Raw genomic sequence first — 14905 nt, forward strand, 5'->3', positions numbered from 1 at the left:
TGCTGAAATTTTATTTGTTATTCAAGAGTCGTTAGAAAACTCTATATTCCAAAAATCATGATTTTCTGATGAGAAATAAGGATGTTATCATTTTATTTCCGTTAATTCTATATAGATTTTTCGATCTTTCCTATAGCAGCTATATGATATAGTTGTCCGATTTTTATGAAATTTTTTTTATGAACCAAGGCTAGTTAAAAAACTTGATACTCAAAAAATCATAGTCGTGTGATGAAAAACAATGACGTAATCAATTAATTTCCTTTAATTCTATATATATTTTTTGATCTCTCCTATGGCAGCTATATGATAGAGTTATCCGATTTCGATAAAATTTAACCCGAAACTCAATAGTAACTAGAAAACGCCATGTGGAAGAAATCAAGTCGATCTGATTAAAAACAACGGCGTTAGAATTTTGTATTTCAATCTCTTGTATGGGAGCTATCCGATATAGTCGGCCGATCCGGCCCGTTCCGACTTATATACTGCGTGCAATAACTACACACCTTTTGGGAAAGTTTCAGCAAGATAGCTTTAAAACTGAGAGACTAGTTTGGGCAGAAACGGACAGGAGGACAGACGGACAGACGGACAGACAGACAGACGGACAGACGGACAGACGGACAGACGGACAGACGTACAGACGTATTTCGATTCAGATGGTGATGCTGATCAAGAATATATATACTTTAAGGGGTCTAAGGTGTCTCCTTCACTGCGTTGCAAACTTCTGGCCAAAATTATAATACCCTTTGCTCTGCAAGGGTATAAAAATAGCACAATAGCCCAACAGCCTGTGTTTCCCGTAGTTTCGTGTACTCCTATTGCGTCATAAAAGCTATAGTTTTATGTACCTAAAAGATATATATCCTAAAATAAAGCAGATGTTATAATAATCCTACAATTCTTTATCGCTCCTGTTGTTTCGTAAAACATTGATTACACAAACACAAACTTTTACAATTTCCGCATGCGAAAACATAAAAAAATGTTCAATTAGCAAAGTGAACAATTATCATCCTCAGCAAAAACATTATTAATTGCTCGCAGGTTCTCAACAGATCTTACAGCGAATTAATTTGTTTACTGTACGAAAGTACACTTGAATATCGTACGTGTACATCTAGATATATATAGGCATTCGTATATAGTAAGTGTGTGCATATCTAGCGGTGCAAACGATGAACAAACAATTTGATTTGTTATTCTTGTTTTGTTATCAACGGGTGAAGCAAAGTCTTGAACGTACGATTTCAGTATAGTGGCGATATATAAAAAACGCCGAGTGTGTGCCCCGGGTAAATATAAACTATATTCCACATTCTGTGTGCATAAGATAAATTCACGGGGGGGGTGGTGAAGTGGGTGGTGGGGCACTGCAAGTTGTTTACCCACTCGAGGCGACGCGAATTTGAGCATTTGCTGTTGACCAACTGATGTTCGTTGCTCGATGGCAATCGAAAGCTGTTTAATTTGTCACCTCCCTCTGGACTGTCGTTGTAGTCAAGGTCACTCCTTTTTCCGATCTTATCGGAATATGTACTATATATATGCAAAAGGCAGAGGGCAACCATCGTGGATAGTCACTCGTGCATGCTAATTATCGGCTTTTAAAGTGGGTGTATTTGACTTTTAGCCACTCTCATATTTGATTTATATACATATATCCACACATCTATATCCGATTCTATATGCACCCCTCATATAAATCACAATAAAGAGCTGCGTGCTAAAAACCGTAAATTGCAAGGGAAATTTGTATTTCAAATTAGCAGCTTGCGAGCAGCAAACAAAGAAAACACAAAAAACAAGAATAAGTCACGTTTAAGGGCCTTACATCGATATCAAGTATAGTGGATTTATTGTCATTATCTTTATGAGAAATATAGCGCATGCTAATTTTCACCATTTAAAAATAATTATTGATAGATTTTTCAGTGCCAAGATTATTGAGTTATTGAAAAATATTACGATATTTTTTCTTTTTCTGGATTTGTAAAATATATTCAGTTATTCAAAAATGAAAAGGTAAATAGAAACCTTTATGTAGATAATAATACACGGTTTCGATTACCCTTAAATAAATTATTAAGAACCAGAGAAGAACTAAGAAAGTCACTTTGAACGTTAAGATTCGATGAATCTTTTGTAAGCAAACTCAAAAACCCGCTTATAGAATTGAATAATTTTTTGAAAATTTACATTCTAGAGAACCATTAGATGGGCAATTTTAAAAACCGTTTAACTACATATTTAATTTTAATCAGAACAGTCTGTTCAGTTTCTACTGTACGTGTCACTCGATGCACATCCCGCTCGTTTACTTGATAATGTGGTGCTTCGGTTGGTTGGAAGCTCCGCAGATTCCTTTATTGTCCATATGATACAGGATTAAGTGACAAAACAGTTCAAGGACAATCGGTGCCGCGTGTGTCAGCTGGATACACAACCCTATATACACACTATACTATATGTATAGATATGTTTGTTAATGGGCGTGGTCTGGATGGTCTTGACGTTCAATGTTCGACAGTCAACGGAGTGGCAGAGGTCGTTCCGCGGGATTTAACAAGCTGGCCAGGGAACTGAAAATGAGTCCAAGACGCCGGCCAAAGGAGACCGGCGAAGACCGCCTGGGGATCTCATTAAGTTCGCTGGCGTGAACTCAATTAACGGAGCGAAATGTCCTCGAATTACCAAGAATACTTAGTCAGACTAATGGCGAAATAGGAGCGGTTTAAAACAATAACGTGGGAAGTTAATGGCACAAACTTGCGCCTCCTACAATGTAAGTTTAACTAGGATGTCTACTATTTAGTAACAATAATAATCAGCTAAGGAAAAGGAGTTGTAAGATACCCAACAACTAACTTATAAAAAATAGAATAAGAGCTAATTAAGTTACTCAGTTTTAAAAGATGATATCCAGACATCACAGAAATAATGATAAACATCCTATTTCAAGTTCAATGTCGGGAACAATCTAGAATTCTGGGACACCCTGTATGCTAAGTGCAGTATAAAATTTATGCGGCAACAACAACAAGAGCAGACGATTGCATTCGCAACGTGTTGTAATTAAGGCAACACAGCATGAACAACAATAAAACACAACGATCATCAGGCAGAGGCAATATGAAATATTTATGTTGTTGCGGGCTGAGATTATAATTACCAGCTCGCAAAAAAACAGCAACAAATCGAAATGAACAGAAATTTAATTGCCGTTTAAAGTAAGTTCCTCGTCTTGACCCAATTCTCAGGCGACCCCCCACTTAAAACCAACAACAAACATTCGAAACAAGCTTTTAAAGTGAAGATCTAATCTTCAAGTGCATCTCGGGAAAACTGTATTTAAAAACCCTGTTACAAAATGGGAAATTGCCTGGGGAAAAGTCTAGTAATGATTGATGAGCAAAAATAAAAAATAGAACATTGAAAACCAGAATATGGATTATAAACATTATTTTTGCATGACGTAAATATATGAAACTTTCCAGAAGTTCACTGAACTAGTCAACTGAAAACAAACAGCTTTTTCCATAACAGTTTAGTTCGTTAATGAAACAGGTTGTGAGTAGATATAGAATACATATGCTGATTACAAAACTTGTTGCATTTTGCGCAGTCAAAAAATACACAACATTTGTTTGTTTTAATAATTTTATTTTCGGAAATTTTTCTACAAATTGAATTTGCAAATACGGAAAGATTTAGCCAAAATATATTGGCTATGATTGCGGGATTATACTTTTTTGCATGACTCCTCCACAAAGATATATGTAAATACTTTGTCAGGATATTGCATCAAGATAAATCAAAGATATTTGATAGTAAACAACCCCATGTAAAAGTGAATTACAGATAAATCCAATCATATAATGTCGAGATTACATGATCGTAAAAATTTTACGACCCACTGAGTGTGTTTACATCGAAGCTATGCCATCCCTTTCGCACTCTTTGGAGTTGTCAAAGCTCTTAGCACCTCAACTCCCCAAATCTCAGACTAAAAACCCGCATAAATCTAGGAAAATAAGAGAAACAAAAAGTATCTCAATGTGAGCCTGAAGGCTTGTCTTGTTTGGAGGCTTTTGCGTCGCACGCAAAAATCAAAAAATTAAGAAAAAAAATCCACTTTTGCTCTTTCTCTCCGAGAGTGCGAAATGTTCTCTTTTCTGAAGTGGTGGTTGTCCAAACAAAAAAAAAAAAAAAAAAACAACAGTAAAAAACAAAAATAAAGCGCAGCGGGAACATTTTTGCTGCGCAATTTCTTCTTCGGCGTGTTTTCATTTCTTCGTTTTCGGCCGACGTTCTCCCCTTTTTCCAGAATTCTGAGTGAAAAGAGTAGCTTCCCACATGTTGTTGTTGTTTATCTCGCTTTGAGCCGGCTGCCGAAATTAAATTTCATTTATGGAGGCCTTCACGTAAACAATGTCCATAAAAAGGGTCTAAGAACACTTGCGCTGCCGTGCATAAATTTCACTTATATGAGCTGCAAAACAAATTCATTCACCGCATTTCGGGTTTTCAGATGCCAACATGTGCGTGAATATTATTTCTTGGGGTGTGTTCTCTATTTATTTACCCCTCGCCCGAGCGAACTAATATCTCAACAAACAGATTGTTTATGCCCCATAAATGGCTTGCGAAGGAAACCGAATCTGAAACTGACCTATTCCAAGTGGATTTCAATTGCTGTTTCGCTATTGAGACTGATTGTGTAAAGCAGCTCGGTGGATCCGCGGATCGGTGGGGTTATCAAATCCCCCCAACTATACACGCTTGTGGGTTAGTGCTTATCGCGGGATGTCCGGGAGCACATCTGTGATCGCGTTTAATTCGAGCCAAAAATAAACTGTTGTTCTTTTTATGAATTTATTGGCCTTGCATTCGCGTTCGCATTCGCATTTATTGACCATAAAAAGAATGTTGGCTTATTTATAAACATCTCCGCGAAACCAGACCGCAAAAAGAAATGCCAAAAAGGGAGCAAAGATCAGGCAAACACCTGCAGAGCTCGTTTCCAGATCACTTGACTCCACCACCATCCAATTTTAATTAAGGTTTATTATGCAAAACAAACCTCCAACGCCGCACAGAAACAGTCACAAAACTGTTTTTTTCCGGCTCATCAAAATATCATCCTCCACTTACGTCACAGCGGCAAAACAGCAGCCGATTGGCGCCTCTTGGCTATAAATCAAATCCCATCTTTCCTTCTTTTCGGTTATTTAAATAAAAATTTGCGAATAGCAATAAGAACAGAGACTTCGTGCGACGAGAAAACAAAAATTTAAATCAAATCAAATCACGGGAAGCTGAAAATTGTTAGCCGGTATTTGGTAATAAATTCTCCAACAAGATTGCCTTGGTAATTTTATGGTTTCCATTAATTCTTTTACAAACTGTTTACTAGCTTGGAAATTAATGTTTTAAAAACAAAATTTACTAGAACAGAAGAGACTTTGCCAAAAAGAATGTCACCACTTCAGACCAAAAATATTTCGTCTGTTTTCTTTCACAAGAATATTGTCACTTTTTCCTCACCCACTGCCTTTCTGTATTTCAATCTATTTTATTTATAAAACTCAGTCACATGGCTTCGGCTATTTTTCTGGTTGCTTTAAGCGGTTTAAATTATTTTATATGTTGAATTTTTATGGCAATTACACGACCTTGCTGGGTTGTTTAAATTAAATTTTAACTTATGCAAATGTTTCTCGCATTATTTCGAGTTTTGTTGTGAGCTCAGGTTTTTTGTAATTTGTAGTATTATCTTGTTAATTAGTAAAACGGTTTATCAACTTGTTTATTTGGGCATTAAGTTAATCTGCATTTCTCACAGCCGCTTATTTTTGGGTCACTTGCTTAAATTGTCGCTATAAATGTTTCATAATTCTTATCGAAAATTTTCACCCGATTAAAAATGTTAATTACAGAATCGAGATGTTTCCTCCACGCACATTCAGCATCAGCTGACTCCGCGGTGATTTTATTGTTTGATTTTGACCATAAATTGACCGCTCATGCATATTTATAGTCGGAGAGGTTGAAAATATTTGGTGTCTGTCGAAAATCCAGTTTTCTTTGTTTGAAACTAATTATGTTTTCTCGTCTTAAAAATTAATAATTATTCCCCCCGTCAGCCAACCGTTTAGATATTTCACTCTGTTTGATCGACGGGCGAGTTTTCGGCAAAGGTATTAATTAATTAATGCACAATTAGCAAAAGTCACTAGTCGAAGTTAACACGTGGCTGAGCATCCGACTCTGCCGGCAGTTGGAATCGAACTGAATGCGGTACGCCCATGTGCCATGTGGTTCGCGGTCGGTCTATATCTGTATCTATAGGTATACAGTCGTATCTGTGTGTTAAACCGGCGAGGCGGTCCGAGGGTGTGTGCGTGAGCGCGCGCCTCTCTGTTTTATATATTACACACAGCGCGAGAAAAAGGTGAGCACAACAGAAAATCAAGCGAGCAAAGCAAACGCAGAGCTTACCTAAAAAAAAAAAAAAAAGGTAAATAAGTAAAGGTAACCCGACTACTTTTCATAGATAACCAAGTCCAAGTTGATTAGGGCCTTGCCTAGGGCGCTTTGGGGCGTGGCACAGCGTCAGCTGACCGCCTCAGTCAACTTTAAACCACTTTCTGTTTTCCGATCCATTTCTGGAACTCTCTCCTTGCCTCCGCCGCTCTCTTGGCTTTCAAACCATGGAAAATGCGATTACAGTCCCACGTCTTTAAGGTTTAACAGGCATTTACCACGGACTTTTGAAAGACATACCCAATGAACACATCTCTTTGGTATTTCAGTTTTTGCAACTTATAACATTATCTGATCATTTTAGACAGAATAAGGTTTGTAGTTAAAGAACTACATCCTTTAATTGGTAACAACTTTTAAGAATTTTGTATTAAAGGCGAGTTTTTCTGATTCTCAACTTCACTATGTAGAGATTGCTTTTTGTTATAAAATTCAAATTTTTATTCCCCTCATGAATTTTACTTTAAATATGAATACATCCCGTCACATAAGGTACGGCATGTGTAGGTTCCACTGTAGAGTTTTTGTCTTGTTGCTGTCTTACACGGTATTTACATTTACATTGCTGTTATTGCGATTTTGATTTTTTTGCTCTTTTTATTCGTTCTATTGGCTGTTGTAATGCTCTTTTTGTTGATTCTTGCTATGCGTGCCATAACGCACGTAGTCCAAAAAAAGACCAAATAATTTGCCCTTAGCATGGGTGGTGCTCATTGCCTCTCTTTCGCACGGTGTCCCCATCTCGCTCTGCTTGCAGACACCGAGTCTGTTCTAGTTTTCTATTTGCGCAGACGATGTTTTTATGCTCCGGCTCGAGAGAAAAAACTATTAATTGTGTTATCTCACAGGCATACAAAAAATAAATAAAATAACAAATACAAGCCCACACATATTGTCACTGTCTGGCCTGCCTTCGACATCAATGCCGCTCGAGATTTGTTTGTGGGTTGCAAAAATCTCCAAGTTGTGTGTGCTTTCTAAGCCCCGGCATCATGTACATATGGAGTGCCCCCATCTCTCTTCATCTCTCTCTGTTACACTCTCTGTCTCGCTCTCTCCATTCAATTGTATTACGTCATGAGCCCGAGACACTTGATACGGAGCAAACAAAAGGGGCAAAGCGAAATACATGATAAACAAAAGACCAAAAAACAACAAAATCAAAATGCATCAACGAGGGAGAGCGGTAGTGTTGCCAAACCTCTCTTTCAAAATACATATATGTATATATGAGTCAATTTTTAAAAATAGCCTAAAAGCTGAGTTTTATAAATGTTCGTTTAAAATAAAAAAATTCAGTTCTTGGACTTTAACTCTTTTTTAACAAGACGTACGTAGAGTATCTCTAGCTATCTCTAGATACAATATTTCGTGGATAAGCACATTTTTAAGCTTGACTTACTGAATGTAAGTGAGCTTGTTTTACCAAAATTTGTTTGTTTGAAATGAATTTATATATTTTCTAATAAAATGATTAGAGAAATTATAAAATAATTTTATGATGGTTTTTAGCAAAATGGTTTAGCATGCAGAAGCTGATAAAATACTATAAATATAAAATTATCGAAACATTTTATATAGTCTGCTGTTGGGGGTTGGCTTTGTAAGTGAAGCGAATACTACAGAAAAATAGCCAGAACTGCATCACTGGAGAGCCTGTTTGCTTGTTCTTACTTTTGCTTTTTTTGCCTGACATTGAAACTGCAGCTTAGCGTAAGGAACGCCAGCAACAAAAAGTGCAGCCTGTACACGAAAACTTTCAAGGTCAGCCAAAGGGTAAATACTTCCCAGCAACAGTTAGTTTGCCCCTCTCGCTCGCACACTGCACTGGGCCAAAAGTCACTCGCCCCGTCTCGCTCTCTTGCGCTCTATGGGACTCTATTATTAATTATGCGTCTAGTAATTGTAAACAACATTTTTGGGGCTCGACGGTGACCGCATTTTTACATTTTGTTTTTGTCTTTCTATTCGTGGGCAATTGTTGGTTTTAGTTTTAATTTATTGTGCAAAACAGGGAAATTGCTTCGACAGCGCATTCTTTTGGTCTATTTATTCAGTTGTTATTGCGGCTATTTCGTCACTTCGTTTAAACCATTACAATATGAGAATGTTTTCCACATTAAGAATTCATATGCAAACATACCCACATACATCCATACAAACATATGTAAATATCTTTATATACAGTGTGATAAAGTTCAAAAATGGTAATTAGTAAAATTAAATCAGACTACCACCGTCAAAATCAGATCTTAATTGAATCTAAATTTATATGCCCACCAGTTCTTAGGAAGGAGATTGATTAAATTAGTGTTATATTGCCACTCAATTTGGTTCTATCAATGAAAAGCAAAAATATTCCACAACAACAGATGTTCCCACACCCACGCAATCGAATTTCTGGCTTTCCGGCGTCTTGTTTATTTATTTTGGACGGGCTTCTACGTCCGATCTTGCCGGGGTTCGAATGCGAAATGAATAAAAGTGTTAAATAACCGCAGCACTTGGCATTTACATATGTAAAACACTTTGTTTGCCTATGCGGAGATCAGACTTTTGCCTCTCGTCCGCTGCCTAAAACTCCATTTAAGCCGCCGCTGCTGAATTTTATTGGTTTATTTGTTTTGTTTCACTTTTCGCAGTTTAGCTACGTTTTTTCTTCGGTTTTGCGTTGTTTTCAAAGTCAAGGTTAATTCGACTTTGTCGCTTTGCTGTGGAACGTTTAAATTAAATTTGTTTATTGGGTTTGTAAGTGGTTGTTTTTTAAGTTTTAAACCTGGTACTTGCTGTTTTTTATTATATTCCTAAATAACTTATTTAGCGTTAAACGGTACTCACTTTGGACAGCCAACTGTTGTTGATGTGCCGCAGCGCGCTGTAAATCAAAACAGAAATAAATTATTAAGATAAGCATTTAGATGATTTGTCATAAAAGTACAACATGTTTCATTTCTATAATTGCTTAGAAGACACCTTGCTCAAAGTATGGCTATCATTTGTTATCCAGAGATTTTGACAAACAAAAATAATTGCAAGAAAAGTTATCATTATTCACAGGTTGCAGTGATTTAAATAAAATAATCACATTGAACAGTAAACTAGTTTAGTTCATCATATTCCTATTAAACTACAAATCTAATTTAACGAAAAGGTAAAGCTTTTGTTCACTACAATTAGCTTCTAAGGGAATTAATATTCTTAATTGGTGATTACAATTCGCACTAAGAATTATAATTCCACTTCTTACTAGTACCAGCTAATCAATTATTAACCTTGCATTTATTCGATATATTTCTCCTAAGTGCTAATACCAGATATCATCCTTACATTGTTGACCATCATGGCCCGAATTCCGGGCAGGGATTGCACATCGAGGGAGTGGCTGCGCCCCCTTCGCGTTTTATTGGTGGGCGAGACGGGCGGAGGGCCGGGCGATGAGGGCGTGGCAGAGCTGCTCGAATGAGTGTGCCGGTAAATCCAACGCTTCACCGCCGACATATTGTCACAGTTTTATTGTATATTTTGGTTTTTATTGTTATCACCTCGGGTGATTCATAATTATTTTTAATCAATTGATAAGAACGTTTTCCTGCTTAAAATATATAATTTTAAATTTGAATAACGCGCGCACTGCTTGAATTTCAACTGCTTGCACATTTGCTATCACTACTCAACGTCAGATGGCGCTGTTGTGGCCATTTGTTTTTGCATTTTTATTTTTACCGATAAATAAAATAAAATTTGTTAAGCAATTATTTGGGTTTCTGCCCATGTCAGCCATAAATTATGTAAATTTTTCTGCTTTCGCTACGGGAGAGCCAATTTATGTATATTTTTTAATTACCCGGCAAGAATTTTCTGCGATTTTTCGCCTCTGCGGAAATGGGAAAATAAATGAAATAATGACAATGTCGCCGAATATCACTGGAACAGCCATAATTACTGCCGGCTGTCTGCCGCTTATCACCTTTCCCCATCACCCCACAAATTAATCCTTGACCCCGAACTCTTTTAATTAACAAATAAGCACAAAACATGCTCATTGAGAAAAAAGAAGAAACCGATGACGCATTAAAGTTGATTGAACGCGGCAGAAAAGTTCAGTGGATTTCAGAGGAGGCGTGTTTTCCCTGCTTGATTGCCTGCTGTCGTGTGTCTCCCAATTGAAATTGACAAAAACTTTGATTGAAAGGTGCACACACACACAAACACACATCGAAAGTAGAGTCAATAAAAATGGCAGAAGACACGAGACCAGAAGAAAGCGATTCTGAGCAATGAAAACCAATAAATACTGGCGAAAAAAAAAGAGTTTTTCGACACGGAAATGTTTTAATTGTGCCAATGGGTTTAGGGCAAAAAGGAATACGTAATGTATTTATGTGTGTATTACGAACACTAATTGAGAATTGGATAACAAATAAGGCTTTTTATAGGAAGGGAATTTTAACTTTTCAAAACAAACATTTCTATAAAAAACTCTAATCTACATCTTCATAATCTACATATAAAATTTACATACTCAAAATTTATGAATTGAAATTTTTGTTTAAATAATTAATAAAACAATGCATTTTATAAGCAGGGGATTCTACCTTTTAAATACGTATAGATCTTTAAGAAACTCCAATCTACAAAATGTATTAAAAGGTGACTAAAACACCTGCTACATACCAAAATTTCCACACTTAAAATTGTCGAAGGCCAAAAGCGCATATTGACAATTAGATAAATAACTTTCGAAGTAAGTTTATATTTGGTATTTCCACAGCCAGTAAACAACAATAGACTAAATGTGCGGCCAAAAACTCATGCAAATTTATAAAGCCCTACAAAATCTTTCACTATCTTAGTTAATTCTCCAACTTAACACCTGCCAAAGTCCCAAGGAATTGATAATTTGTAAGCCAAGTTCTGATTTCTGATTTCAGCACACGGGGCGTATACTTAATATTGTCAAGTTGAGCTTTTGCGTTCTAATCATCATTTGATTGTTTTGTTTACCTATTTCGGTGTAACTTTGTTTGCAGCACGATAAACAAGCAGCGAATATAATACACTCAAATAATAAAAGTATAATTAGACTTTATGCGACTTTTGCCCATTTGGAAATACATACTTAGTAGTTTGCTTTCATTTCTATTAGCTTTCTTTGCCATGATCGTCAATATTTGTTGGAGATACATGCGGAAAAATTAATAAATAAATAACAGACTAGCGAAACAGACTCCGCGACCAGACAACAAAACGCAAACAGAATGTAAAAGTCATTAACGTTAATTAGCTGCTCGAGCAAAGGCAAACAAAACAAAGGCAGAAAGGAGGCAGAGCGGCTTTAAAGGGTTTTTCGGAGGCAGGGGGAGTGGCCAAGAAACTTGACCAATTTTTAATATTCAGTTATAGATCAATTCAAATTAGTTTCACTTAGCATTCCATGTCTGTTGGAATAATATTGGAATGATGCCAGGTTGGCGATCGATTTGGAAACACCGAATTTAGAAGCTTTTAATTAACATTGCGGTAACAGCGGCATGTTAATTTCCAATTGGCATGTGACCAACCACGCAAAAGGTTTCTACTAAACAGGAAGAAAGCGAACCGGAATTATGTAAGACCAATAAACTAAATATTGTTTGTCAAAAGTGCAACGTATTAAGAATATTGGCCATTTGATTATTTAAAATAGGATGTCATCTGTGTGTATGATTTACAAAACCTTGCAAGTGTATTTGAATTTATCTAGTTTAAAATTTTTAGTTATTTACTTAAAGAAGGAACCCTTTTGTAAGTGCTTATTTGAACAATTTTAATTATTTGTGGTCAAAATTTAAGTTGATTTATTTTTAATATTTACTGGTAAAATCAAAGAACTTTAAAAAAGTAACAAAGATTTTAAATACAACTTGAAAAGTGTTTTATCAAACATTAATAGTTATTTATTATTACTCAAAAGCTCTTCCCAGAATTCCTTTGGTCAAAACCACTTTGGAGCAGATTCCGAACCCAATCAAAGATGGATATAAAGCCTATATATATCGGAAATACTATACATCTTTACACATTCCTAATCAAGCTTCTCCCACCATAAACAAACTTCCACGTTGTCAAGTGGTTGACCTTTAAGCAAGTGAGATAAAAATCAAAATAAACAGAAATAATAAGCACCAAATATAAATACACAGAGACAACTGAGGAAAGTGAGCACTTTTGACAAATGATTGATTAACAACCAGAACCCAAAAACAGCGAAGAGAACAAAAGCCAAATTCAGAAATAGAAAAGTTAAATAAGCGGATGCAGAACAAGAGAAATTTCTGTTTGCAATAATTCACTTTCTTTTCACTTCCTCGTGGAATACGAAGTCGAGCAAAAATCCTAAGTGGGCATAAACCATATAGGGAAAGCTGATTTCGATCCGACTGATATGGCAAAAGCTTTCCGATTAGGTATCACACTTCTTTTCCGATTCGCCGATTTTCATTTTCAGTCTATTCAATTATTAGTTCCAATATATGGTATATAGTTATTTGGGGTGTTCCCAAGTTATCTGCCAAAATTCAGCGTTTAATTTAACCGCCCTTACTTATACTTATATCTTATCTGTTCGCCTGCCTTCCGCTGTATATTTTAAATTAATTTCACGTCGCTTTCGCCTTCCCAAGTGAATCTTCCTCCTTGTTGATATTATGGCTAATGCTGATAAGTTTTTGTTTTTACCCCGATTCCATTTTGTAAATAGTACTCCAGAGTCTATAGCTTATCGCTATGGTTAAGTAATAGCGGGAAAAGGGCCTAAAGGCAGTGATATCATGCATTGGGATGCCATAAAATAGTCAACCGTCAGTCAAAAGTAATGGCCAACAAATTACCCGAAAACAATGTCAATGCGTGGAAAATTCCCCAGAATGAGCAACAGCTGCGGATTCTCAGAAGAAACAGTGTCAAACTATTGGTACAGATTTCAAAATATCTAATGGAATAATTAAATCATTGGATTGACAGAAACTGTGTTAATAGCTACAGGGTATAAATAAGTTTGGTTGACAAAAAGTCTGCATAAAATGTTAACCCTTTGTCACTTTTTATCACATGTTTGACTCCCCTCGACAGCCAAAAGTTGGACACTTAACAAATTAGCGACTAAGGAATTGGCTTAACCCTTTCATGCCCAAATTAATCTGGGGACACATAGAAAATATTTAACGCCATAAATGATTAATAGGAACCCCAAGTAACGTTCATATCGAATTTCGATACTCTAAGTCCTTTGGTATGTCCTTACTGCAATGTTGCCTTTAGGCCTTTGAAAAAATCCACACTCTTTATAAAACAATTTTCAAGCCCAACTTTATACTTTTATCATAGTCTTACCTATTTTAAAGATATGTACGTACTTATTTTATTAGTATTTGTCACTAATTTTACTTAATCGCACTATTTGCACGGACACTTTTTGGGAAAATTTTTCGGCAGCTATGGTCGCTTCGAATCATAAGTGATAACTCAGCACACGCTGCAGCTGCATTCGCCAAAATTACCAAAAATTAAACAACATTAATAAGGGAAATCGCCTATAAAAAAAATCCACAAAAATTTTGAATCGTAACCGATTTAAACTTAAAAAAGGCAATGTTGCCTGTAGGCAACAGTGGGCATGAAAGGGTTAAAGGCTTTGAAAACAACGTAGGCAGCAGAAACCACACCAGTCGATATTATTTAGCAAATTTCATGAATACGATAATAGAACAATAGCCACAACAGCAACAAAAACACTGATCACATGTTGGCCATTTATTTAGTTGTCTCTTCGCTTTTCCTCTCGCACTTCCAATGCTCATTTCCATGCCTTTGAGTTTGTTCTTAATTAAATAAATAGAATTCATGAAGATAAATATTATGCGAAAATATGAACGTGCCGCGTGAATCTCGTCAATGAACTTGAAAATTAAAAGCACAAATTGTCCGCCAAAACAGAGGAAATCCACGGTGTTTAAAATTGAATTAATTGCAGCGGCACATTAGATCTTAAATGGCAACACAAATGAAACTGCGAAAATATGTTTAATTTGAATACAAGTGTTTTGGGTATATCTGCATTTGTTATTTTCGCGACGACATATATGTATATCTTTTGTTTGTTTATTTAAGGATTGTTATTATTTTTATTTTCTTCCGTTTTCGTTTTAAGTTATGTAAAATGTATACTTTTGATACACAATTATCAGTTTGCTAATTCTATATTTTCACCATTCTCAATTTATATTTACGTTTAGCTTACAGTCACTTTATATAACTTTTCTGTAATAATTTATTTTAAATAGCACTCCAGACACCAATTCTATTTTATTTCAAA

General features: G+C 35.9%; 1 protein-coding gene across 4 annotated transcripts in view; it reads right to left on the reverse strand.

Moving 5' to 3' along the window:
• Positions 1-14905, reverse strand: part of LOC108098502 (5'-AMP-activated protein kinase subunit gamma-1) — a 70850-nt gene that overhangs the window by 20345 nt on the left and 35600 nt on the right. For 2 of the 4 annotated variants that reach the window (XM_017201424.2, XM_017201423.2), the window contains exon 7: positions 9391-9427. In XM_017201424.2, the coding sequence (XP_017056913.1) occupies positions 9391-9427 (37 nt within the window). Of the gene's footprint in view, positions 1-6157; positions 6301-9390; positions 9428-9879; positions 10066-14905 lie in introns of those variants that run through there. The other 2 variants (XM_017201429.2, XM_017201426.1) reach the window with 2 other exon arrangements.

The sequence above is a fragment of the Drosophila ficusphila genome, unplaced genomic scaffold (genome assembly GCF_018152265.1).
Source record: "Drosophila ficusphila isolate 14025-0441.05 unplaced genomic scaffold, ASM1815226v1 contig_791, whole genome shotgun sequence".
Lineage (NCBI taxonomy): Eukaryota > Metazoa > Arthropoda > Insecta > Diptera > Drosophilidae > Drosophila > Drosophila ficusphila.